Source organism: Eschrichtius robustus, chromosome 3 (genome assembly GCF_028021215.1).
Source record: "Eschrichtius robustus isolate mEscRob2 chromosome 3, mEscRob2.pri, whole genome shotgun sequence".
NCBI classification, from domain to species: Eukaryota; Metazoa; Chordata; class Mammalia; order Artiodactyla; family Eschrichtiidae; genus Eschrichtius; species Eschrichtius robustus.
This window is the reverse complement of record NC_090826.1, coordinates 185,403,678-185,431,483: the sequence shown is the minus strand read 5'-3', so window position 1 is coordinate 185,431,483 and position 27,806 is coordinate 185,403,678. Positions and strand designations below refer to the sequence as shown.

At 40.5% G+C, this 27,806-nt stretch overlaps 1 protein-coding gene across 3 annotated transcripts in view; it reads right to left on the bottom strand.

Moving 5' to 3' along the window:
* NEK7 (NIMA related kinase 7) overlaps positions 1-27,806 on the bottom strand; it is a 136,482-nt gene that overhangs the window by 72,372 nt on the left and 36,304 nt on the right. For 2 of the 3 annotated variants that reach the window (XM_068541854.1, XM_068541855.1), the window contains exons 2-3: positions 19,848-19,932; positions 2,434-2,574 (exon numbers count right to left, since the gene is read on the bottom strand). In XM_068541854.1, coding sequence (XP_068397955.1) covers positions 2,434-2,574; positions 19,848-19,904 — 198 coding nt within the window. In that variant the 5' untranslated portion in view covers positions 19,905-19,932. The remainder of the gene's footprint in view (positions 1-2,433; positions 2,575-19,847; positions 19,933-27,806) is intronic. The other variant, XM_068541856.1, reaches the window with a different exon arrangement.

Here is a 27,806-nt window from a genome sequence, read left to right as displayed (position 1 = left end):
ATCCATCCACCCATCCATCCACCCACATATCCATCCATCCATCCACACATCCATCCATCCACATACCCATCTATCCATGCATTCACCCACCCACCCATCAATCCATCCATCCATCCAAGCATCCATCCACCCACCCACCCACATATCTATCTATCTATCCATCCATCCATCCATCCATCCATCCATCCATCCATCCATCCATCCACCCATCCATCCATCCATCCACCCACCCACATATCCATCCATCCATCTACCCACCCACCTACCCATCCATCCACCCACATATCCATCCATCCATCCATCCAGCCAACCAGCCAGCCAGCCCCGCCTTGACACCTGGGGCAAATCAGCAGCTGTCTTCTCTCTAGTCCGTTCTGTGTGTTCAGCTTGTACTTTTACCTTGAAAATAACCAATTGTGAAGATTACTACCCTCCTAGAGAATCCATGGTGAATCCTCACTTCCCTCCTACTCAAAGTCCCGCTCCTGGTTTCAGAGGTCTCCGGGACCCGGCCTCACCTCGACAGCCTGGCTTCCGTTCCAATCCCAGCCATGCCGACAGCGCATAATGACATTTCCTTTCTGCGAACTAGGGGAACCAGGAGTCCACGCCACAGGATTTAACGTTTCACTGCTCTAGATAGACTCTTTCTCCCTTCGTGAGCAGGAATAAAATTGCTAGCTTCTTTTTATCCCCGCCCAGTGCCCAGAGATTCACAGTAGAAATTCAATACATTTAAAAAATGGATCAGAGTTCTGTTGTTAGGAAATAGTCATTCCCAAAGTCATCTGTGTCATAAACACTAATATCTGCATTGTATATTTTATGTTCTTACTGTAAGTGGCAGATTACATGAGAGAAGACGGCTACCCTCACGTGCTGCTGGAGCGAAGGTCAATGGTGCAACCGCTGGAAGAACTCGGTATAAACTTGCAGCACTGACCGTGCGCGGCCCTGGGGCTCATCACTGCCATCCTCAGGCACGTGCAAAAGGGAGATTCTTGCATGTGTGCACCAGGAAACATACACAGGAACATCACGGAAGCACTGTTTGTAACAGCAAACAACTGTACACAACCAGTAGCACGTAACAAGAACTGGATAGTATACACACGTAGTATGTAATACTACACATGCACACGCATATCTACATATTGAATACTAGATATATAAAGAATAAAGCATAGCCACACACACCATGTGACGACATTTACATAAGTTCAAAAATGCAAAAGCAAACAACAGATTTGTTCAGAAATGTATACAGATTTGGAGAAAACTCTAAAGAAAAGCAAAGGAACAATACACACAAATTCAGGACATGGTGACTTCTGAAGGAAGGGAGTGGCAGAAGTGTGTCAAAGGTGAGTGGTGGATATGAGAGCATCTGTCCTATTCTTTATATCTAACATATATGCCCCATAAAATCGTTCATAAATATTTACTATTTCCTTAAAAATATGAGTGAAAACTGTTCACCTCCGCAACAGCTGTTGCAAGTATACTGATCCCTTATGAAATTAAAAAAATAATACTAATAATAAGAGGACACTGAGGTTTTGCAGGTCTCGACACAGAAAAGACACCAGGGCTGCAGAGTAAAATGGGAAGCCTACAGGCAGGTGTGAACAACAACGACCTTCCCTGAAAAAGGGAAATAAAACTGTACGATGTCAAACACATGCTGGGGCAGAAAGGCAAGTGCTTTCGAGACCAGAGGCGAGTAGACCCGTCAGGGCAGTGACCCGTCCTGGGCTCGGGCTGGGGCAGGGCCTGGCCAGGTGAGCTGGGGCAGGTCCATGGACCTGAGGAACCCAGACAGAGTCAGGACTGGAGAGCAGAGCTGATGCTAGAATGATACCAATACAACGCGTGGATTTTACACAGGACATCAATCCTCTAAGTTTACCTATTTCATTTTTTTTTTTTTTTAATTCTCCAGTAAATAAAGTTCACTTCAGTTTTCTTTCATTTATTGCCAGTATGGCTCTCTACATTAACGAAAACCTCCCCCTAACCTTGCCTGCCGTTTACTGACTTTATTAGGCAGTGCATTCTGTGAGCCTGGTTTCCTTCTGCAGCGCCCGCAGCTCAGGATACAACACGTAGCCACACGTCCAGTTAGGAGCCATGGTGACAACTCAAAACCTGCCTCTAAAAACCTAGAGCTGTGAAAGCTTTTCTAAGATCATTCTAGTCACTACTGAATCTGGGTGAACAAAACCAGCTGAATTTTAAAAGTAATATTAAAACTAAAAAATGATTTCCACCAGGTATTGCACTTAATGCAAGTGTTTACAGTACAATTTTTATTCTTTCCCATCGTTCTCAACTTAAGACTGTCATGACCCAATCATTCAGGACGTACTTTTCTCTATTTATTCTTCACAGAGTATAATTTTACATGGATTTATATAATTAAAGTCATCTTACCTGCACTTTTTTTAAAGCTACTGGTACTCCATCCAAGAGACAGGCTGCTCTATAAACTTCACTAAATTGCCCGCGACCAATTTTCTTTTCTATTCGAAAGTTGGCTAATGTATTATAGCCCATATCCGGTCGTAAGGCCTTCTGTAATTAAAAAAGTCAGAAAAGTTTTCAATCACACAATATACACACAATCATTGATTGTCTTCACATAAGTAGGTGATTTCTATGGTAAACCTGCAGACAGCCATTCACTCGGCAGGTATTTATCGAACTATTCATATTATATAAAAATACACACATATACATATAAATTCACTTAGTCCAACCTGCCAACTAACGTATGAAAATCTTCTAAACTTCCTGACAATCATTTAAGTTCTACCAAGAACAATTCCAGTGGCAGTGAGTTTACCAACTAACTCATCATTAAGGTTTTTCTAAAAAGACGTAATTTTGTAAAAGCAGTTTTGGGTTCACAGCACTATTAAGAGGAAGGTGCAGAGGTCCCCCATGTGCCCCCTGCTCCCACACGTGCACTGCTTTCCCCGTTACCAACACCCCCCCAGAGTGGGACTTTCGTTACAACTGACGAACCTGCACTGACACATCATTATCACCCAAAGCCCGTGGTTTACGTTAGGGTTCACTCTGGGTGTCGTACATTCTATGGGTTTGGACAAATGTATGATGACATGTATCCATAATTACAGTATCATATAGTATACTTTCACTGCCCTAAAAATCCTCTATACTCTGCCTATTCATCCCTCCCTCCCCGCTAACCCCCAGCAGCCACTGACTTTTTACGGTACCCACAGTTTTGCTTTTACCAGAATGTCACATAGTTCGAACCATACAGTATGTAGTCTTTCAGATTGGCCTCTGTCACTTAGTACATAATTAATTACATTTTTAAACAATATTTTTTTGTTGTTTGTGGAAAATGTCATTTCTTTTTGAAACTAACACTTTTTAGTACTTACTACGCATCAGGCACTGTACTAGCTGCTAGGGAAACAGAGATGCATCAGAAATGCTTCTGCTCTGAAAGAGCTTACACAGGTACAGGGACGGGGCTCTCAACGGTGCTGAGAAAGAATTACAGGTGCTGGGAGGCAGCACCACAGCCGTCCCCATTTGGAGGCAAATCCCAACTCCTTATATGTTTTATCCACTGTCCTAGTTCTTTCGTTCATTGTTTACAGACTCATTCATTCATTCAACCAGTCATAGGACAGACCTGAACTGAACACCCACTAGGATCCAACACTGTCTGCTGCTGAGGTTACCACACATATCCAAGGAATACTGCCTTTTAAGCTCCTCGTGACACTCATAATCTATCTGTAGCAATCTACCTATAAAAATATAACAATAGTTTGGCCATCATAGGCCCTTTTATCTTCTCTTTTTTGGCTAAACACACGTGGGCCTCTCCCAGATTCCTGGATTACTGATAAGTACACTCTTCTTGGCCTTTTACCACTCTGCTCACATCCTTCTGGACCTACTCTACTCTGAGCCGACTCGGAGTAAACATGACATTCTTGTGGGGCCTGACCGGGCAACCCTCTAGTAAGACTGAACATGAAATACCTATTAATGCAAGCAAAGGGTGCACTGGTTCCTAAACCCACTAAAGTAATTTGAACTCTTAGTCCCTCAAACAAACCTTAGTTAAGGCTGATGACCCCATGACTTAACGTAAAAGGCTATTTTGACATATGGGCATTACATTAACCCCTAATTCATGTTACCTTGTTCATTTCACTACATCTATCAGGCTAGCAAAAACTCTAAAATTCTGCTCAAGTTTCACTGTCATTCAAATGCAATGTTTCTCAAAAAGAGAAAAAAGGTAGCAATAGTTTCTACTCTTGTGCATTGCTTTTCTTTCTTCGGAAAGTCCAAAATATTGTCAAGAAAAATACCACTCTTCCTTTAAGACATGCAAAATAATCAGAATACAAATTTCACAAATTCATTATATAAATATAAAACCATAAATAATTGTTAGAGTAACAACAGTAACATTACTACAATAATAAAAGGTTCTGTTTTGGTACCTACAACTTAACAGGTCCTATAAATTAGTACTTCATATGCCATCTAATTCAATTCTCATGACAATCCTATAAGGTAGATGTTATCAAACCAAATCTACGTCTGGCTGATTCCCAATCCCCAATTCCCAAGTATAGGCTTTGCTATACTGCCAGGTTACTAAACAAAGTCACCTACAATGTGATACAACATTATGGGACCCTACATGATGATCCACAATATTTTCAAGTTCAATTTTCAACTTCAGGCCTTTTGATGAAAAAACAAAACTGGGACCAGAAACATGTATGTCAAAAATGAAAATAAAAATAAAAATAAAAATAAAATTATAAAATAAAGGGAGACGACTTGCCACTCTGTTCATATATAAGATTTCTTTTTGTGGTCACTGAGATGAATTTATAATTAAGTGTCACTGTGACACCTACTTAACAAAGGAAACTTACAAAGCCTCGCTTCTCAGATGTATTCAGGGGATATTAGCAACTTTTTCAGTTTCCTTAACTTTGTTTCATTTAACGAGGAGAGACTTTTTAAATTGTCCAGGCTTTTCTAAAACATCTTTTTTTTATTTTTTAATTTACACACTAGGATAGTCTGCAACATCTGAGAAATAGGTTTTCTTCCTCTCCCCGAAATGTACAGACCATTCCTTCTCCCCATGAAAACCTGTCAATCTCAACAGTGAAATACAGCTTCATCATTAGGAACGGTATCACGCAATCCATATACTTTAAACCTGACTGGGAATTCCATCTTCTGTCTGCACAATAACTGACAAATATTAGCGTGAACTGCTAAGGCAGTGTGACAACCGCATGCTGAGAGCAAAGTCTCACTAATGTGTTTTGGCATGCAGGTTTGTAATCACACATTTACATATGCAATGACCTACATTTGCATGTCAGATCACACACTGTCTCGGTTTATTAAGGCTGGGCACCTCCCTGTGCTTGGCGGCCAGAGCGGGCGAGAGAGGGCCAGAGGGCGGTGTTTTCTGGCAGTTGAGGGATGAACTGCCACCAAGGATTAAGTTGATATGGCCTGAGCATTAGACACTTCATTAGACGTAATCTGTTTAACAGTGGGCAGTGTATGTAAACTTCACAGCCCATTTGCGGCACCTTTTCCCCCCATGGCCTTTCTTCAAAGGGCAGTGCGGGTGAGTGACAGCTTGTCTCATCTGCTCCCATGTCCTGTCACCCAGTGTAGACGTGCAGAGCTGACATGAGAAGGAGCATAGCTGCACATCTCCGACTAACCCCCGTCTCTGTGCCACGCTGCAATTTGTATAAAAATAAGCCTGTGTAGGATGAGGTCTCCTTTAAGAGATCGCCAGGCAGGTAATACATATACTTTGGTAATGATTCTCTGATACTGTATTCAATGCCACACTTCATTTTGATGAGTTATGCCCCATGTAAGCAGCACTGTATGAGGTGATTAAAATAAAAAAGATGATATCAAATCAGTGCCCACGCAAGTAAAGAACTATTTTTAGGAAAGAGCTATATTCTCTTTTATGGATGATGTCCAATTCCCCATATTCTTTAGCTTAGCATTTGAGTCATAATGGGAATAAAATAACCCAGCAAAATAGTGAGATTCAAATCAGTATAAAATGTAAACCAAATAAAATCACTTAAATTGCCTTTCCGTGCTCTCATTCTGGTGCATAAACTGGGTCTCAGTCTCTGCAGTCCCTTAATGACCAGGGTATTTGTCTGAGCTGCACAAAAATGGCTTTTGGATTTGATGTGAGTCATTTAAAGGATTTTCAACTTTTATGAAAGTAAAAAGCTACTCTGTTTCTTCCGTAACACACTGACGCCTCACCTACGACAGGGGCTCTCTCAGTCACCTTGCACCCGCCCTGGGCCTCCCCACCAACCACACCGTTTGTCCCCGAACGCGCCTAGAGCTCTGGCCCCTCCGTGCAAGGCGTCTGTGGGTCCCAGGCCTTCTGAGCAACCACGCTCCTCGCACCTGGCCAGCCACAGCTCTCCTTGGAGACTGACTTGCCAGCCCTTCTCAGGAACCGTCCTCAGCTCACCAGGAGGCCTTACTTGCTCCTGCCCCTGGGCCTGCACAGCAACGGACAGCAGCCAACTCTCCAAACAGCTGTGCAAACTCAGGCACTGAGCTAGGTTCCGGATCTCACTGGATTTTAATTATTTGTTTACACGTATATATGTCTCCCTCCGAACACAGAGTTTCTCTCAAAGACAGAAACTAAGTTTTTATCTTTGTGTCCAGATGCCATGAAGGCAGCTCAACATGCAACAGACAATAAATATTTACTAAATAAGTGAACGTAGCTGAAAGAACTTAATGAATATAAAAGTTCTAAGTGCATCCGCATGACTGTAACCACGGAGAAGCTCCCAGCAGGTCTGAGGGGCAAGCTCCTTGGGGAGCGGGGAAGCTCCAGGCCTGCGAGTGGACGCTGTCTCTGCCAGTGACAGCTTCCCGACAGGTGAGACAGAGGCTCCCCTTGCACCCCCAGCAGGACAGGGGAGCTTAGTGCGAATTCACTGCCCTCTTAGGGCAGTACAACAAGCCCTGAACCTGTGCTCTGAGGCCGGACCTGGGCCAGGCGGTACAGAAGAATCCACTGAGTTCCCAGAAAGCCCCACAGAAACGGCACAGGTTCTGGAGTCAGTGAGCAAGGCCTGGGCTTGAAACCCCAGTTCTAACGCCCAGTATCTTTCTCAGCTGGGCCAGCTACCCAAACCTTGTTTCCCACTTCTCTAGCACAGGGGTGAACCCCCACAAAGAACTGTGCGTGAGTGTCCCCTGGGACAGAGCCCAGCTCACGCACGCGCTCACCGTCACCTACGCCCCCTCCCCCAGGGGTGCCAGCGCTAACAGCCTGCCACCGACCCTCTCTCCCCACAGGCTCTGGATTTGTACAGCCTCCTGCATGTCCTCAGGTTTTCAAGACTGAAATTCTTTAGTCTTGACCTCGATTTTCTTCTTTGGTCCTCTTCCTCTGGCTGAAACTGGAGTTTGTCTGTATCTACAGCTAGGCTTCCCATATGCCAGCCGCATCCTTACTAGGGTCTCTGAGTACCGCCCAGCCTTGGGCTCTGCCTTCCAACCAGGACACCCCAGTTATCACGTGGACTGTCCTCCTGATTCATGAATGAACCCAGCCTGACCCCTTGGGTGTAAGGCTCCTTGGTGCCATACACTAGACCCAACTCAAATTATTCTGCCCGAAGGCCTCCTAATTGTTGTGGGGGAGCATGCAATAAACAAAAGCACGTGTGGCGGCAATTCAGCCATCGGGGTGGAACGTGCTCACAGTAAAGTTTAAAGTCGCAGGCAAAGTGAAGACAATAACTGCTTGAAAGCCCATAAACCCTACAAGTTTGAAGCGGCAAGCTCTTCGTGACAAAACAAACTGAGAAAGGGTGTGACTGATTCAGCACAGGGTAGCTTCTAAAATTACTAAAATAAAGACTACATACCCCATACAAGAATTTTCAAACAGATTCATTTTTGGAATAAGTCTCAAAATATAACTAATTAACATGCATAACATAACTGTAAGCCTACATGTTGTTTTGATATTGTTATTGTTTTACTGTTTGTTTTTATTGTTACTTTATTTCTTAATTACTAACTATAAGACACCCACAACTCCTTAAATAAAGGACACAATTAAAACAGATGTTGGAAGCATCTGCATTACATTTTTGTGGTAAATTATGTTTAGTCTCTTGAGATACGTGAATCTGCAAGTTATACTATAAAAGAATCCTAAAATCTCAGAAACATTAAATACTCAAAATCACATATGACAACTAAAAGAAATCAAACTCTAGAGCGAAGGAAGCTTTTTGTAACACCTTAAGTGTTCTGCATTCTCACTAATGAAATCTCTTGTTGATCTGAATGCACTTTAATTACATACCGCCAGATCTTACTAACTAATTGGGATTAACTTCTACGTGTCAGTCTGTTAACTGCTTCCTTCACATAAATACTTTTCATTTTAAAATAAAATTCCTTCTGCTGTGCCACAGGCTCATACCATCACAGGTGCAACCACGTTAAACAATTAATAATTTCCCATGACTAAATTAATTTCTTTAATTTCCTTTAAATTTGAAGGCAAGAACATTTAATGAGCAATAAGATAATTCGGGGTACCATTATGGTGATAACTCTCTCTGGGGAAATTAGAAGTGTCACAGCATGGACTCAACAGACTCCCCAGAGAGAAAATTATGTCCTGATAATTCCTAGAGGTATTGTTATCAATGATCTAATATACAAGCCAGTATTAATTGCAATATTTAACATCATTCATACGGTTTTCACTGTTACTGCAAATTCACCTCTTACCGGTGATTTTCATATTACCAATTACGTAATCTAATAAATTATATTTATGTTAACATTATTACATTTCTCCAAAATTTAAAAGTTACAAAACTTCAATTTTATTTGGCAATAAAGCTCATGCCATGTATGATCTTTAAAGAGATATTACTCACCTCCAAACTACACAAACTAGAACATCCTTTTGACAATATCTAACATAAAGCTGTTATACATTATTTTCTACAAACCTCACCAGAAATAAAAAAAAAAAAAAACAAAACACATATTAAAAACAAAACCAAAACACCACATGTGCCAGCAGAGTCTAATTAGTCACGCTTCTTCCCATCTGAAAAATGATCTCCCTAAAATTTCTTTAACTATTTCAAAAGTAACCTATTCCTAAAGACACTAAGTGTCTGAGACTTACATCAGTTGGAACAATATGCCATTAATCATTATAACTGGCTTTTTATCAAACAAAGGAGAGAATTCACTACAGCATAAGAAAAATGAGTGATCAAATACAACCAATTATCTAGTTAAACATTTATAAGACCCCAGTATTTGTATCATTTAATCATCATTAGTTATACTACCCAGCATAATCACTATATCCAAATTACGTAACCAGAAATACTGATGACCTTTCCCAGCATTTCATGAGTAGGATAATGACGAAGACACTCCCAATCTGCCCCACGAGCACCACCAGCCATACCTGGTAAAATTAAATATGGCAAGCAAAAGCCTTTCCCTGAGAGAAACAGAGACAGACACAAATAGAGGGGAGAGGTTTTCTACAATGTATTCATTTATTCCTCAGTTATTAATAGAGGAGGGAGATTAAACAAATACATAATCCAAAACAATAAAAAGACAATAAGCAAATACATAATAGTATCTAATATTTAAGCACTATGCAGAGAAATAAAATAGAGTGATATGATGGAAAATGAGTGGATGGTTATTTTAGAGTGGGTAATTCTGGGATGACCTTGGTGAGAAGGTGACGTTTATGGTGAGATTAAAAGACCCGAAGGAAAAAAAAGGGCAGAAAGAAAACCTGGAGAACATGTCTCGAGGAAAGAATGAGCTGGGTGTGTTGAAGGAACGCTGGCTGGAGGATGGAGAACAAGGGCGACGGGGTGAGGAACGAGGTTGGAGGTGAGCATGACAAAACCGCACGGCACTCTGACAGCACCAGTGAGGGACGTGGGTCTCCAGCAGGGAAGCACGGTACTGCGAGCTAACACACATTTTACAGGGACAGCTCACGACGCTGGTGGGGAAGGAATGGAGAGGAGGACGAGTGAAGCAAGAGCGGAAGGAAGCAGGGAGACTGCTGGACGGGAGGAAGTGGACCCGACCTGACTGCTACAGGGAGGCGCGAACAGCAGACGGAATCAGGATATGATCTTGAGGTGGAGGCAAAGGAGCTGCTGAGGAATTGAGTATGAGGAGAGAGGGGCAGAGGGAAATCAAGGATAAATCATGGATCTGGGGCTTGAGCACCTCGATGGATAGTGAAGCCACTCACTGGGATAATAAACAAGGCTAACGAAGCAGCAGTGTGGGCAGAAGGCAGGTAACGAAAATGTAACACCGGATATAAGACGACACAGAACCAACCACTGGCAGAGAAACCTGTGCTCCAAGAGCATCACCGGCAGAGCGTCGCCATCGTCACCCTCACCCTCATCATCCTCATCCCCATCATCGGGGTTCTTTCTACGTGCCAAGCACAATACTAGAAGCCCCACAGCTCACAGGAGGTAAACACTATGATTCCTCTAATTTATTGATAAGAAAAGTGAAGCATACAGATGTTCAATAACCTGTCCTCCATCACACAGCCAGAAAGTGGGGCAACCAAGAATTCACCCCAGGCAATCTAACTTCAGGGCTCAGGCCCTGAACCACCCCGCTAAACAGCCAGCGCTTCTGATTCCTCCCAGCTCCCCCACGTGTTCCTCCCCATATAAATTCTGGTGTCCACAGGGCTCCATCCTCAGCCTTCTCTTCTCACTTGGCTCATCACTCTGGGCCACGTAACCCATTGTTCCATCTCTTCCCATCTGTTGGTTCTGGAAGTTAGTGTTGAGTTAAACTGATCCGTGGTGCTCCCCTAACCCTCTACTGGATACCCTATCAGAACTCTCCTAGAAATTCCTCCTCCTCCATCCCCCTCTTCTCCTACACTGAATGATATCCAGTCAAGGAAAAAAAATAAATGAAAGGAATGCATAATTAAATGTATTCTACATAACTGTTCCTGGAAAAAGAAGTGCTTATCAAAATTTCTAAATCTGGTGAATATTTGTTTTACGTATATTTAGTGAGAAAGATGTATGAAACATAACCACAGTCATATGAAAAAGTCGTAATATTCACATAATAATAATAATATAAAGGGAGACAAAATATAAAGGTATGCTAAATGTAAAATGACACAACCGAATTCTAACAAACATATTAGAATCTATACATTCAATGTTGCCCTTCAAACAAGCACCGTGAGAGGATATGGACTTACTCCAGGAAGGCTTCCAATACTGAAAATATGTTTGAAATTCCTCCTTGGATTGTAATCACTTTGTGAATCACATGAAAATTACTGGTCTCATTTAAGAAGATATCTCATTTTGATCGAAAGAAGAATACCAAGACTATCTACTTCTTTCACCAAGTACATACTTGGCTCCAAAGGATTTCTGAATCTTCCAAATAGTACATTCACCCTCAAAAATGGAACAATTTTCATTACTGTATTTATTAAAACTATATTTCAGGCTCTGAATGCAATTCCAAATAGAACTGGCAAACTGTTTTGATTAATGTCGACCTCATCTTTGCCCACATCAGACTATTCAAACAGAAACCTCCAAGAGAGCAGATGAGAGAATCCTTACCGTATTCCCATTCTTTTAAAAATCATCTAAATTTCTCAAGGCATTTCCTTTAAAATTTAAGGAACACTTACCCCTAAATATGTAAATATGAACAACCAATCTAAATTCAAAACTCAACTAAGCTTTAAATATTTCGATATCACTTCTCATCTGACAGATTTCTTATTATTCTATATTGCCACATAGTCTTTTCCTAAAATAACTCAAGTAACTAAAATCTATACAACATAATATAATTAGATTGATCAATATGTAGCTTTCACTTAGAGATTAATTCATTCATCCAACAAATATTTATTGAGTACCCATGACCTACTACTCATTGATATAAAGCATGATCTACAGAAGTGAACACTGCACTGCTGGTATAGCATATTCTGATTTGTTAGAAGCATACTAGTGTTAAGAAATTACCCAGTAATCATTATTTTTCTGAGAGTAATCTTCTTGTTGTCTTCCAAATTACATGTTTCCTCTAGGATAACACTTTCCTTAGGGCCTCTACCATGTAGCTCATCCACATTATAATGAGCCTTTATGCTATTAGGTTCCATTAGGGACTAAATCTCCTTGAATGGCTCCTGAGACCATTACTTCAGCATCTGAGATTTGGAGCCGAAAGAGAACATGGTATAAGCAAGGCACGACTGAATCTGTGTCCAAAATAGGGAAAGACACAAAATGCAGCTGGAGAAGAAAAAGGCGACCAGGTGATGCAAGACCCTCTACGTCACACAAGGAAATGCAGAATCCACCCTAAGAGCCATTAGGAAGTGATACAATAAAAAGTACACTTTGGAAAGATGACTTTCGCTACAATGTAAAGAATGAACTAGAAATGGTAAAATGAGAGGTAAAGAGATCAGTTCAGAAGCTTCTGCGATAATCCAGGCAAAAGGTGGCAGTAATCTAAATAAACTACAGTAGTTACAGTCAGGATGTAGAGAATTAGCAGATTCAAGAGCTATTTAGGGAGTAAAATCAAGACAAGAGGAGAATTGCCTAAATATAAAGTATGCGATTCGCTTGTTTGTAGTTTGGACGACTAGATGGACGGTGCTAACAGTCACAGGCAAAAGGACAATCTTGGGCAGGAAATAATAAATTCCATCTTGAAGACTAGGAGCTTGAGGTACCTATAAAAATATCAAGAGTCACGGTGATTGAGAAGATCAGACTGGCCAGGAAACGGATGAGGAGCTTTTTCTGTGAAACTAAAGAGTGAGACAGACCCGGGGCCAATCCCAGCCCCGCCACTTACTGGCTACGTGAGTTAGTTCATTGGTCTGAGCCTCAGTCTCTTCATCTGTGAAGTGTGACAGATAAAGCCTCCTACGGCTTGCGTTAGGAATAAATGAAACACACATTCACAATGCTTCGCACGGGGTGCGCGCGCTGTAAGAACTCAATCCGCAGCAGGTACTGGTAGCAGCAGCAGGGCTACTGCCCTGGACAAAAGCCAGGAGCCAGGGGCCAAGCGTCCAACCAGTGCGAGGGGCCATGAGGAGGCCAGGAGACAACAGCGACAGGGAAGGTGAACGCCCTTTCTTCGGGTGGCAGAGCCTCGACGCAGCAGGTTTCAGCCCTCCCTACCCCAAGAACAAGGAGGAATCGTGGTCTGGAAGAGGCTCTGTGGATGGACAGGCTGCCATCCGACCCCCGATCCTCATGGCGTGGGGTTATTAGAGAGCCAGCAGCCGCCACTGAGAGGGTGACGGGAAACAGTGTCCTTGGGGGAAAGAGGTCTGTTCCAGTTAAACCAAGGAGGTGAAAAAAAGTCCATAAGAAATGGAGGATGTGGGGTTTTTTTTTTAATAAACCATTTAATATATATTTACTACTTTTGTATATAGACTGTTACCCAAGAAAAACAAAAATGGTAAATTAAGATTTCAGACATCTTAGACCACACCTGACTTCTGGGCTCACAAAGATGTGGAAACCTGTCCTGGAGAAAATTTCTTTCTTTTTCTCTGAGCTCTTCTTCCCTGCTTCAGCGCAGGCTGGGTCTCTCACACCCTGGTCTAACAAAGCGTTGCCAAGAGTGGCTTCCTATCGTATTTTTGATGTAGGTACCAAGGCACAGGCCACTGTTTGAACCTGTGCCAGGAAGAGAAATTCCAAAGACATTTATGTATCTTAATATTCATTTAAAAGGCGGTACTTGAAAAGATGGAGAATGGGTTGATCTGACACCCAGTTTGTCTTCAACAAGCATTTACTGAACGCCTACTACGTGCCCTAGGTACCACTCCGGGGTCTCGGGATGAAGCTTATACTCTAGAGAAAGCAGACAGACAATGAAAAAGTGAAAAGGCGATCAATTCTACGCAGAAAAATATGGCAGCAAAGGCTTACTTGGGTGGGTATGAAGGTTCAATTTTCATTAAATGATCAAAGAAGGTGATAGTGAAATATACCCTGGAAGATGATGAGTTAGTAAGCCTATGAGAAACTACTAGAAGGTTTTAAACAGACACAATTTGACTGAAATTTTGTATTTTACATTTAAAGTTTATATAACTTTTACTGAGAGCAGGCTGAAGGGAGGCAAGGACGGAAGCTGGGAAGCTACTGAAATAAGTTATGTGAAAAAGTAAAATTACTTTGACCACAGTAGTAGCAGCAGAGGAGGCAAGAAGTATCCCAATTCTAACTGTACGTTAAAGATGGAGCTGTGGGGTCTGGGAACAGGTGAGACACAACACGAGAGAGCTGGAAGAAGCCAGGGACGTCTCCAGGAGCTTCAGCCTGAGCAAGGGAAGGACGGACCTGCCACCAACTGTGATAGAGAGGCCTGCAGACAGAAGGGTTGGGGGGCACCATTCAGAGTTCAGCTTCGCACGTGCTCGCTTTGAGACACACAAACTTGAGGTCAAGCAGGCAACTGGATACCTGAGTCTGGAATTCAGGACAGAGGTCCAGGTTGAGATATAAATGTGAGAGTCACCAGCATATGGATCATACCTAGAATCACGAAACTGGAAGAGCTCTCCAAGCAGGGATACAGATAGAAAGAGGTCTCAAGCCTTGAAGCCCTCCATTGTTAAGAGGTCCAGGAGGTGAGGAGAAATCAGCAAAGGATGGACCAGTAAGATGAGAAACACAAGGTTCTTGGAAGCTGAGCAATGAACAGGTTTCAAAGAGGAGAGTACGATCGACTACTGAACGCAGCTGATGAGCCACGGAGGCTGAGGCCTGAGAGCTGACCAGGGACTGAGCACCTGCACGTGACCGGGACCTTGACAAGGCAGGCTAGCCGGGAGGGTGGGGAGAAGGCTTCACTGGAGCACACTTCAGAGAGTGAAGGGGGAAATGGGAGACAAACCTGCAAATAAAGCTAAGAATTAGCAATAAAAGGCAGCAGAGAAATAGGTTAACAGCTGGAGAAAAGAAGGACTTTAAAAGCTGGTTTTTGGTTTGGACTTGTTTTGGTTTTGAGATAGGCTGTGACAGGGGACCCTCTACCTGACCCTCTACCTCTTACTTGCAACTGGGCAACAGGATGTAAAGAAACCATAAGGGACTAAAAATAACCGCACGCATGTGCAGTCAGGCAGTTATGAACAATAAGATACACAAAGGCCACAAACCAACGGCCCCTTCTGAGGTGCCAGGAGCAAAAGCAGGGTCCTGCACAAGATCCCTGCACACAGCACCACCCAGAGGGTGAGCAGACCACCTAAGCCAGGCCTCCTGACAGAACTACCCCACCCTCAGCCCGTTTAATGAACCAGCTCAAGCCCCCTCAGGGAGCAAGCAAGGGCACCTAATGCTCGCTTTCACCCCCCAGCGGCACGAGTCTCAATAAAGCCTTGCCTGAATCTCTCATCTGGCCTCTTACCAATTTCTATGGATTAAAGAGTCCAAGGACCCGAGCAGGTCACCGTTTGTTGTTTAGATGGAAGAGAGAACCACACGATGGCGTGCTAGTGAAGGGCCTGCAGAGAGGGGCAAACAGGAGCAGGGGATGGACGGGATCCGGTGGTCAGGGGCGCGCTGGCCTTGGGCACAGTGTGGCTGGTTCATCTGGTGACAGAAAAAGGCCAGTCATGTGACTACGTGTCTGGGAGAAGTCGGTGGAAGTTCTCTTCTGATTGTTTCGGTTTTTTAAGCTTAACGCGAAGCAAGGGCATCAGCTAAGTGTGAGGATGGGGGAGATAGTGCTGGGGGTTTGAGGAGAGCGGAGATTCGAGATGTCACTGAGGGGAGAGGGAGTGAAGGGGCCAACAACACGACTGCTGGGCAGCTGAGGTTTACTTGAGGTTCACAGTCATGAACTGAAACTGTGGCAGGAGCCCTCTTTCCTCAGAACAGCCACTGCTCATTCTCCTGTGCCTGAAGTCATTCAATGAAGCAAACTGCCAAAAGGAGAACGTCACACCTAAATTTCTACAAAGAATTCAAAACACACAAGCTGTACTCAGTGCTACTTATAACAAACAGCTTGGCAAAATCAATTTATCAAAAGAAGTAAACTACGTGATGACCCGTATTTCGTAAAGTAATTCTGTAAGATGAGCTAAAGACCGGGGACGGTAATACAACCATCACGTCCCAAACTCACGCCACTCAACACAGTCCACGGGGGCAACGTCGCTCTGGCCCCCAGAGCGCCCAGATCACTACCCCAAACATGCTGCACGGTCACCTTCATCTCATCCCTACACCTCGCTTCACAGGGATGCAAACGCACAGGGGGCCTGCAGTTTGGGCCACCAGGAAGCTTAAAGGAATGGTTGATCTACCTTACTGCTTGGGTTGGAAGACTCCCAGACAAGGTTCTCGTACCTTCCAAGCAATAAAAACGAGGAACCTCTATTTTCCTACCTGTAGATCTGGGAAGCTTTCCCTCTTTCACAGGTAGCCAAAGTGTTACACTAGATATCTTCAAATTTGCAAATAAAAATTATAACCTAAGTCCTGGTGATTATCGTAATTAAAACTAATCCTCCCTTCTAATCACTCCCATAAATTCTTAAAATTGTGCTCTGATTATAATTGTTTTATATTTATCTTTATGATAAAAAGTGAATGTACCATAGTGCTCTTCACTCAATGATCAGAAATCACAATACTCAAAAAGTGTTAGTTGTAAACTTCCATTGTTTAAAATTAGTCTCATACTAAAATATTTTAGTAAGTATTTTCCTATTTCTCTGTCACCACCTTTATATAGTCTGAATTTTCTTTTTTAAATTAAGCTAAATCCATTGTTCCACCAACAAGAGTCCAACAGGATACAAATCTAGTCAAAACATCCTTTCAGTACTTTCTGGCTTTAGCAGAAGGAATCAAAGGAAAAAGGGAAGGAAAAGGAAGCTGATAGAAAAAAAATTTCCCTAAGTTCAAGAGAATGACAATACACACCAAAAAATTAATAGAGATACATAAATCTCACATCCTAAAGCTTAAAAAAAAAAGGAACTCACACAGTACTAAAAAAAAGCAGCTCTCACAGTAATATGTGAGACCACATACTACACATTACGGGGTTAGAGTATTCATCTCGTAACAAGAAAAAGAAAGATATGCCAAGAATATACATCACTTGTCATTATACAGGGGATTGGTATTTGACACTTAGAAAGCTGACTTCGTTTTCTGTTTATGTCCAGACACGTATTAGCATCACAAAAGTGGGAGTCACTCAAGCTAACCATATGTTGCCGTATCACCCCGTTATTCAGGCCAATGGTGTGGAACAAAACAAAAGAAGGTTGTCAGCCCCTAGCAGAGCCTGTCCTTTGCCAGCCTTTAAAAATCATGCTACTGAGAGCAGTAACATTTTTCAAAGACTTAATAAGCAATAACGCCTGTAAACTCTTGTCAGGTAATCTCACACCATCAGTCTGGACGCAGAGACAGGAAAAACCCTCCCTCTTTCCCCCACCCCTGGGAGCAGCAGCAGGAGGCAGAGATGAAGGGAACTGTGTGAAAAGAGATGCAGAACCACGGACGTGGTTCTGAAATGTATGCTGCATGGTCCCAGGAAACCATGACTTTCCTGGCTGGTGAGTCAGTAGAAGGCAAAAATGAAAGTGCTCATTTTTTTTTTCCTTTGAAATTTAGGACTGTTCAAAACAGAATTTCAAAATCATGACATGAACTACCTAATTTTAGAAGTGCTTCTTTTACTGTCTTCACTAGAAACAATATAATACGGGTCCATAGTATCTGTGTATGTATGTAGAACTAGCACTAAGATACGTCTGTATCTAATAGATAGAAACTGCTTACTATAATCTTGGTAATTTATGACCATACACAAAATATAGATGGTAGATCTAAAAAAAAAAAAAAAAAACAATCATCTTGAAATTAAAGTATTGGTCTTACTCTAAGCTCTAAAGGTTCTCTTTTCTGAATTCGGTACAGAGAATTCAGACGGGTGTAACAAAGAAAACAATGTAAAATTCAATTGGGTAAAGGGCTAATTTAAACATGTTCATTTGAAGGCGTCCCTGGTTGGTTTCAATCACACATTCTTACCGAGCCCCTGCTTCATGTGGGGAGCTGCAGTATCACAGGACATCCAAAGAAAGTAAGACACAGTCTTAAATCCTCAAGGAGAGTTAAACCCAATAGCAAAGATAAGGAAAATGCCCATGTAAAATGACACAAAGCCCTCAGAAACACCAGAAGAGACATACAAAGGAGGCACCATCACGTTTCCAAGGAAAAAATATTACATTCACAAAATCAGAAAAAGCTTCACAGTGGAGATGGCATTTTAGATGGTCCTTGAAGGGTGGGCAGGATTTCAAAAATTGGAGAGGGGGATGAGGGCACAAGATGAATAAAGTCACAGAGGCAGAAAAGACAGTTTATTCTGGAGGCAGTATTTCCTGCACTGTGCCTCACAGACATGGATTCTGAGAGAAGCCAATAAATGTGCTTAAACAGAAAGGATCCCGCGGTCAAATAAGTCTGGAAAACACTACCCCCCGAAACCCCCTCCAGGAAATTCACAGTGTACCCTAATAATACAGGGAAGGCTCTGAGAAAGTACTGTCATGAAGCAGCTGTGTAAACCCTAGTCTCCCAAACTTATCTGACTATGGAACTCATTTGAAAGAACATCTATAAGAGACCAATTACAAGTACTGAAATTGAATCTGTGATTTAAAAACTCCCAACAAACGAAAGTCCAGGACCAGATGGCTTCACAGGCGAGTTCTACCAAATATTCAGAGATGAGTTAACACCTATCCTTCTGAAACTATTCCAAAAAAACTGCAGAGGAAGGAACACTCCCAAACTCATTCTATGAGGCCACCATCACACTGATACCAACACCAGAGAAAGATACCACGGAAGTACATCTACCAATTCTTCACTTCCAGAATTACGATCAAGCAAAATTGGGACAAGGCTAGCACAGTAAATTTGGAACACTGTAGAAGGCCTCCAACGCCAAACTGAAAAAACATGGTATTTATTAATAACAACAACAGAAACGAACTGCTGCCTCTGTGCAGGGATGAATGCTATTTTAGACACGTCATCATACATTGGGCTTTAGGGCAAGCATCCATAGTGAACACAGCATGCTAGGCAATTAACTTCTATAGTGTGTGTACATGTTTTGCTGAAACATTCCTTTAACTTCATTTCATGTTATAAAAAAACGAGCAACTACGTAACAGGGGAAACACATTGCTACTCAGAGAAAATAAGAAAAGTGACAGTAACAGAAGGCAGTCATGGGCAACGCAGGACCAGCCAGAGCAGAGACAGGCACTAGACACACAGGCGCCGCCTTGCCTTTTCTCTTCCTCTCTGAGCCAAACATTAGCTCCCAAAGCCTGTAGGTCATTCAATTCAAGTTAAAAGCTAAAGCTGCCCCCCTCTTTTTTTTCATATTTGTACATGAGGACTAAATATTCTAAAACAGTATTTTATAATAGAAACAATTCTGATTGAAGCTTGGATTCATAACTAGCATTTTTGGCTACTTTATTTCCTAAAGGGACTGTACATGTACTACTTCCTTCCTCACTGCATGTACATCTATGTCTAAACACACACACACACACACACACACACACACACACACACACACACACACACACTCTTATGGCTGCATTTATTAGAACAAATTACCTGCGGTTGGAACTGAGGAACAGGTGGCCCTTGCATCCCTTGTGATTGCTCATCCATCGTCTGAAGCAACAGGAACTTCAGAACTCTGCAAAAAATGTAAAGTTGAAATTTAAATAATGCAATCATTACCAGTACATACTTGAGATGAACCTAATGCTTCAAAAATGTCCATTAAGACACTCCATACTCTTATCTGCCATTTGCTAAATCCAAGCTCTGCTTAGCTAACACAAATATTCACTATCTCAGCTAATTCTTATCAAAAGTAGCACGTTATACTTAGAAAATCCCATTTTGTGAGATGAAACTCTCTCTTCTCCATTACATCTTATAGATCACAGAGGCTTCCCCTCTCCCTCCCCGACGTAAGAAGATAATCACCACGGTAAGCTTCCCAGAATTGTGGCTAACGTTCTACATTCCTAAAATGCACTTCATCTTCATATTCTAAAAATGTTATTAGCACTTTTGTTCTTCGTGTCCAACTACAATGCTTACTGTGATTTTTAGGTTTAAACTTAAAAGGCCTGTCCTCATATGAGGGTGTTTACTCTTTTATGCATATATTTTTTGTAATTACAAAACATCCACCCATTAATTCAGTAAATGCAGGCTGAAGACCAAGCATACGCCAAGTCCTGCACAAGGCTCAAGAACTAAACTATAAAACAGCCGACACCCCTGTCCAGGAGCCACTTCTGCACTGATTCTACACAACACCAAGTATCTCTAGGTTCTTCATAAGTGTAATTTTATAACTAAAATCTTGTGGGTTTAAAAAACTAGGGTCCATTTAAATAGGATCCACAGACGGAGAAATTAAAACACATTTTCACTTCATTATACCCTTTAAAAAGCAATAAAAATATTCTAGACATGGGTTATTTGTATTGCAAATATTTTTTACCATCTTGTAGAAAACCTTCCCAATGGCATCTTTTAATTAACTTATGAACAGAAATTCATAAACTTAATATGCTCTAATTAAGCAATCTTTTCCTTTATGGTTAATGCTTTTGTGCACAAAATGCTTAATAATTTAAGAATTATTTCCCTACTCTAAATTCTCATACATTACCTTTCAATGTAAGCTTTATTGCTTTGCCTTTCATATCTAAATTTGCAATTGATCTGGAATTAAAGTTTTGTACAGTATATGGTGAAGTCAATATTTAGTTTGTTTTTCCATATGGCTATCCAACTGACTTCAAATCATATACTGAAAAGACTGTCCTTTACCCCACACCCCATTACAGTGCTACTATATCATTCTCATCATGTATCAAATGACCGCACACATATATATAATATACCAGTGTATGGTGTAGGTTTATTATAAAGTCTTGTTACATGCTTAATCACATATATGATTTTAATATAAATTTTAGAACCAGCCTGTTTGTTTCTATTAAAAAAAAAAAAAAAGCCTATTGAGATTTTGATTACAATTACATGAACTCTATAGATCAATTTGGAGAAAACTGACATTTTAATAATATTGGGTCTTCAGACCCATGAATACAGGATATCTCATTTATTTTAGGTTTAATTTCTTTCAATAATGGTTTTCAGTTTCAATACTGGCCTTTCACATGTTTCTTCAGGTTATTTCCTAAGTATATTATATTTTTTGATACTATTGTTAATGGTAGGTGTTTTTTTATTTCAATGTTCTGACAGCATACAGAACTACATACAACTGATTTCTGTATATTGACCTTTTATCTTGCAAACTTGCTAAACTCTCTTATTGGTTCAAGTAGATTTTTTGTAGTTTCTTGCCTTATTGCAATGGCTAGAACCTCCAGTACAATGAATAGAAGCAGAGACATCATTTTCTTGTTCCTATCTGAGGAGGAAAGCATTCAGCCGTTTACCGTTAAGTATAATGTAAGATGTACATTTTTCATAAATGCCCTTAATTTATCAGGTTGAGCTAGTGCCCTTCTATCCTTACTTCGCTGAAAGATTTTATAATGAATAGGTGTTAGATTTTTGTCAAATTCTTCCTCTGTGTCTGAGCTGATTATACACTTTTTAAATTGTTAAAATGTTGAATTTTGGTGGTTCATTTATTTTAAATTTTGAACATTCATTTTGGTGAACACTAAGCCAGTATTCATTTCTGGGATGGACCCCATTTAGTCATGATATATAATCCTACTTATGTATTTTTGGATTCAATTTTATATAGTGTTGGATTCGAGGAGGGAGGAGAGGGAAGGAGAAAGAGAATCCCAGTAATGAATTCGAATACATTTTAGTGTGGAATCTGAATCATTAAACAATCAAGAGACAATGCTTTAAGGCTACACATTAAGGCAACACTGGTTATTTAAAATGTGTATAAGCAACAAGGACACTTTTGCAAAAGGTAGTATAAATTAAACAGTTTCTCCAGCTTAGGAAAAGAAAAGCTATTACAAGCCAACTACACATCCAAAATGGTATCTTACAACTTACTGCTATTATTCTAATGCAGGACAGATTATTGCTCAAAACTGCACATTTCAGAACACCAAGAAATTTTCATTTTTTTTCTTACCTTTTAAGCAAGACAACATCAGAATAAAGACTTTTAAAATTAAAAAAAAAAGAAATCTAAATCATTAAAATCAACATTTCACATCTAGTGTCCCACAGATAGCTTCCCAAGACACTTCATAAAAAAAAGGTTTCCTGGTCAAAGACCTCTGTGAACTACTACTCGCTATATGAATCTCTCTTAGAAAGTCATAGTAAATATTAGCTAAATATTACTAAAGGACCCAAGCAGGCCTGCAGTTAAAAAAAACAACTTCACTTATATTTAACTTATGTAAGCATAAAATGCTTTCTTTGTGTAACATACTTTAATATCCCACAGCTTGACTAATCCTGAGAAGAGAAGACACTATGAGAAATGTGCTAGATTATAATAACAAAGTGGGTTTCATCACACCTCCTGATGTGTGACAAATGTCTAAGCAAATAAAATTATGAAGAAAAGAAGCCAAAGTAAAACAAAACAAAAAAAAAACACAAAAAAGAAACATAAAAATCAAAGGAAACTTAGAAGTGATTTAACCTAACAATCTGCATAACAGGGAAATCACTTCTACAGTATCCCAGACAGAGGTCAAAGAGCCTCTGCTTAGAAATAAAAGTCTGTATGAAATACTCATTATTGCACATAAGCTTAGTAATACAACGAATAATACGCAACAAAATTTCCTTTGCATAATATCTAACATGGTTCCATGTGTCACTGGATTCTTAATGCTTTTACAGAATAAGAATATATCAATGTTTGTATACTGATTTCATATCATCATATTTCCAAAGGCCAAATATATTTATATATTGTCTCTTTCCACTAATCTCCTCACAAATTAAATAAAAACACATTTAATGTATAAATATGTTAAACATGCATTCAGTCTTCTAGATTATAATTTCCATGATACAGGGATCTACCTGTGTCATCCACAGCTGTACCCTCAGTTCTTAGGTCAATGCTTGCCACATAATGAGTGCTGAGCAAATATTTATTTAATGAATGAATAAATGTATCTCCGTCATAAAAACATCAAATAATAATTGCTAAAGTTTAATAAGTCTAAAATCAATAGTGAGTAAAATTATGACCAACTTCAACAAATTTGGCAACCAATCTTCAATTAAAAAAGGCTGCCCAAAGAAGGTGCTGCCTGAATCGGGTTTTTAATAAGGAAGAGAAGAAGTTCACAAGGTTTAGACGAGGCAATGAAGAGAGGAAACCTGGGAAAAGGAAAGAACACATCAAAATACCCAAAAGCAGAGCACAACATCTTATAAGTAAAATGAAAGTCGGCAGGTGGTGAGAGATAGCTGGGGGAAGTTAATATCAGAAGGTTCGGCTAACAACATAGACAGCTGTCCACTCATGAAAAGGCTTTTATGATATTTACTTTATCCAGCTGGTATCAGAAAGCTAATGCTGGGTTTCAAGAAGCTAAGAGAGGGAAGTTCACTTTTTGAAATACAACCTTTCTTGCTGTGTGACAGAGTAGAGGGGCTCACAACCACAAGCAAGACCAGTCAAGAAGCTACTGCAAACAGTCCAGACAAGAGGTGATAAGGGCCCTCACCAAGGTCTCTTACTTCACACCTCAACCAGCTTTCAATACAACTATCTCACTTTCTGCAAATGTTCTGTGCCCCATATTCTCCTGGATTTTCTCCCACATTATAGCTACTTTTTCTAAGTTCCTTTTGCTATCCAACATTTATGTTGGAGTGCTCTATGACTTGAATCTTTATTTTTTTTAAACCTACATTCTCTCAAGGCAACCCATCCAGTCCCATGACTTTGATTACTAACCATGGATGATTACTCTGAAATTTCTCTCTACTACACGCATCTGTTCTGAGCTCTGAGCCACAAACACCAATATCCAAATGACCGCCTGATAGCTTCACAATTCTTGAATAGAAGATTCCAGCTCCCATTCTTCAAAAAAAAAAAAAAAAAAAAAAACAAAGGCAAGCTTCTCTAATCTTCTTTATCTCTTTACGTGTATCACCATCTACTCAGTTGATCCTGCCCAAACTTCTTAAACTGATGGGTCTCAGGACCTCTTTATCTGAGAACCCCAAAGACCTTTTGTTCACGTGGATCAAGGCTATCAGTATTTCCCACATTAGAAATAAAAACTGAGAAATGTTTAAAATACATACTAATTCATTTACAAATAACAGCAATCACTATATGCTTATAAATAACATATTTTTATGAAAAATAGCTAACTTTTCAAAAATTAGAAGAGAAACATTGTTTTACATTTTGTAAATTTCTTTAATGTCTGTCTTCTACGTTCAGGTTGTTGAGATAGGTTGTTTTGGCTGAAGTATACTTTTAAAAATCTGGTCTTACACAGACGTAGAGTTGGAAAATAGAGTGTTCTAATACCCACTGTGGATATCCCTGTGGATATTCTTCTTTAGTACTAACACCAAACTTGACAAGCGGCAGATTCATACAGGTTAACTGCAACGTGGACTGTCAAAACTTACCAATGAACTTTTGTACTCTGTAATGTGAAAATCCAATGGCCTCTCTGGCCCTCTAAATAGATCTTTCACTCATGCATGATTTTGTAACATCACGCACTGGTCATCTGGAAAATTTTAGTTCCCTTAGTTACTCAGATCCTCTATAAATGTTGAACATTTCATTATACAGTATTCAAAAACACATTCATCAATATCACCACTAATCTCATCAGAAGTCTTTAAATACCAGGAGGATGCCAAGGACAGAGTGATGAATATAATCTTTCCAAAAGTCCAGCTTTCACTTTAAAAGTTCAAATTTTATCATTAGTAACAAACAACGTCACTTGTTTTCCCTTAAATGACAGGCACTTAATTTTCAAGAAAATGTCTACAAAACACCTAGGTCTGAATGTCAGTTGCTGCTTCAAGTGAAAACAGTGTCCCATGAAAACAGTAGCTGTCAGGCTGCTCCTCCAACACCTGCAGAGAGGCTTTTCTCAAGACAATTTTGATTTGCTGCCATGGTGCTTAAAGTCTACTTCCCATTTCATCACGCATATTAAAGGACTTGTACTCAAAGGTTGAAATGTGATAAAAAACAATACTCTTTAACTGCTTCATCAAGTACATTTTAAAATGAAACTCATACTTTTTATGACTATTCCATATGGTAGAGAAGACAAAGACTAGTAGTTTGGTATTGCTGCACTGATTCAAGCTAAGGCATCGGTGCTTTTACAAATAATGTCTTAATATTACAAAAATCATTTGCTCTTGCAAACCACATGAATGAACCTCAAGGACCCCAGCCAACCCCCAACCCTCACCATCCCCAGAAGTCGAAAGACCACACTTTCAGAAGCTCTGGTCCAGTCAAAAACCTAGAATTCATCTGTGATTCTTCCCTCCCCCTCACCTCCCTGCTCCCCATTCCAACAACACCAGAAAGTGCCATTTGTTCTATTTCCAAAATAAATCTCAAATCTGTCCATGCTCCTCTATTGCCACTAATACAACCCTATAAGGTTGTCATTACATCTCCGCCAGAGATTACTCTAATAGCCTAGGAAGTGGTCTCTCTTCTTCCACCATCCTCTTCACAGTGGTATTTCCGATCTTAAGGAAAAACCCAAACGAACTTTTTGGCCACCCCAATATTTTAAAAACACAAATCAATTCATGACATTCCCATCGCTCTTGGACTAAAATCCCAACTCCTTGCCAAATACGGCAGGGCCCTGTAAAGCATCTCCTGCCTCCCTCTCCCACGTCAGGTCATCCTAGTCTCTCTCACTAACGACCTGCCATCAACATGAAAACCCCTCTGCTCTTGAAACCCTTTAAGTCTTTCCTGGCTTCAGGGCCTTTGTACGCTGTCCCTACCCTAACAATCCTCTCCAAAGTAGGACCCAGCCCTCCCTGTTTACCTTTCATATCATCACCCTTTCGTTCCTATGGAGCAATTATGACAATTTACAATTATCTTATTCATGTTTTAATTTGTTTATTGTTTATCTCCTCTGCTATAAGGCAGGTAACATAAAGGCAGGGCCTTATCATTTTGTTCCCTGCTGTACTCCCCCAGCAAGAACCTGGCATATTAACGGGCACCCAATGAAACATCTGCTGAATGAGTGGAAAATCAGGAACGGAGGACAGATTTTACAGTGGCTTATGTTTAGACGTGTAGGACTTAAGGCTGATGAGAAAGTTAAAGACAACTCCAAAAGTCATCACTAGCTTGGGGGACACAGGGCCGGCGCGGTAGTGGCACCATCCAAACTAGACTGGTAGAGAAGAAAGCAGAATAGGGTGGGTGTTAGGAAGAGCAGGGTACAGGATGAAAATGATACAGGAAAACCTAACGGTGAGTTACTAGGAGAAGGGCCGTATATAAAAAGTCAGTAACAGCCAAATTTTGCCAAGTAGACTCTTTCGGAGAGGGGAATTCAATGCACTGTCCTGTGGTTCTCGTATCGATTATTTTTATTAGCTAAAGCTCTTCAATGCGTTTGAAAACAGTTCTCTTTTTTAAAATGGAAGTATAATTGACTTACAGTATTATACTAGTTTCGGGCATACAACACAGTAATTTGATATTTTTATAGACTATACTCCATACAAAATTATAACATATTGACTCTACAGTTCCCTCTGCTGTACATTATGTCCCTGCAACTTACTTATTTTTTACCTAGTAGTTTGCACCTCTTAATTCCCTTTACCTATCTCCCCCTCTCCCCTCTGTCTGGTTAACTGTTAGTTTGCTCTCTGTGTTTGTGAGTCTGTTTCTGCTTTGTTATATCGGTTCGTTTGTTTTCTTTTTTAGAGTCCACAGACAAGTGAAAACCTACCCTACTTGTCTTTCTCTGTCTACGTGCTGTCTTTCTTCGTACATCCATGTTGTTACAAAGGGTAAAATTTCATTGTTTGTATGGCTCATTAATGTTTTATTGTGTATATATACCACGCCTTCATTATCCATTCATTTGTTCATGGGAACTTAGGCTGTTTCCATGTCTTCACTATTTTAAATAATGCTACGAACACTTGGGAACATGTATATCTTTTCAAATGAATGTTTTCATTTCCTCTGGATAAATACCTAGCAGTTGAATTGCTGGACCCTATGGTAGTTCTATCTTTAACTTTTTGAGGAACCTCCATACTATTTTCCATAGTGGCTGCACCAATTTACATTCCCACCAGCAATGCACGAGGGTTCCCTTTACTCCACATCCTCTCCAACATGTGTTATTTCTTGTCTTTTTGATGACACCCATTCTGACAGGTGTGAGGGGATATCTCATTGTGATTCTGATTGGCACTTCCCCAATAATTAATGATACTGAGTATCTTTGCATGTGCCTGTTGGCCATCTGTATGTCTTCTCTGGAAAACTGTCTATTCAGTTCTTCTGCCCATTTTTTAATCGGATTTTTT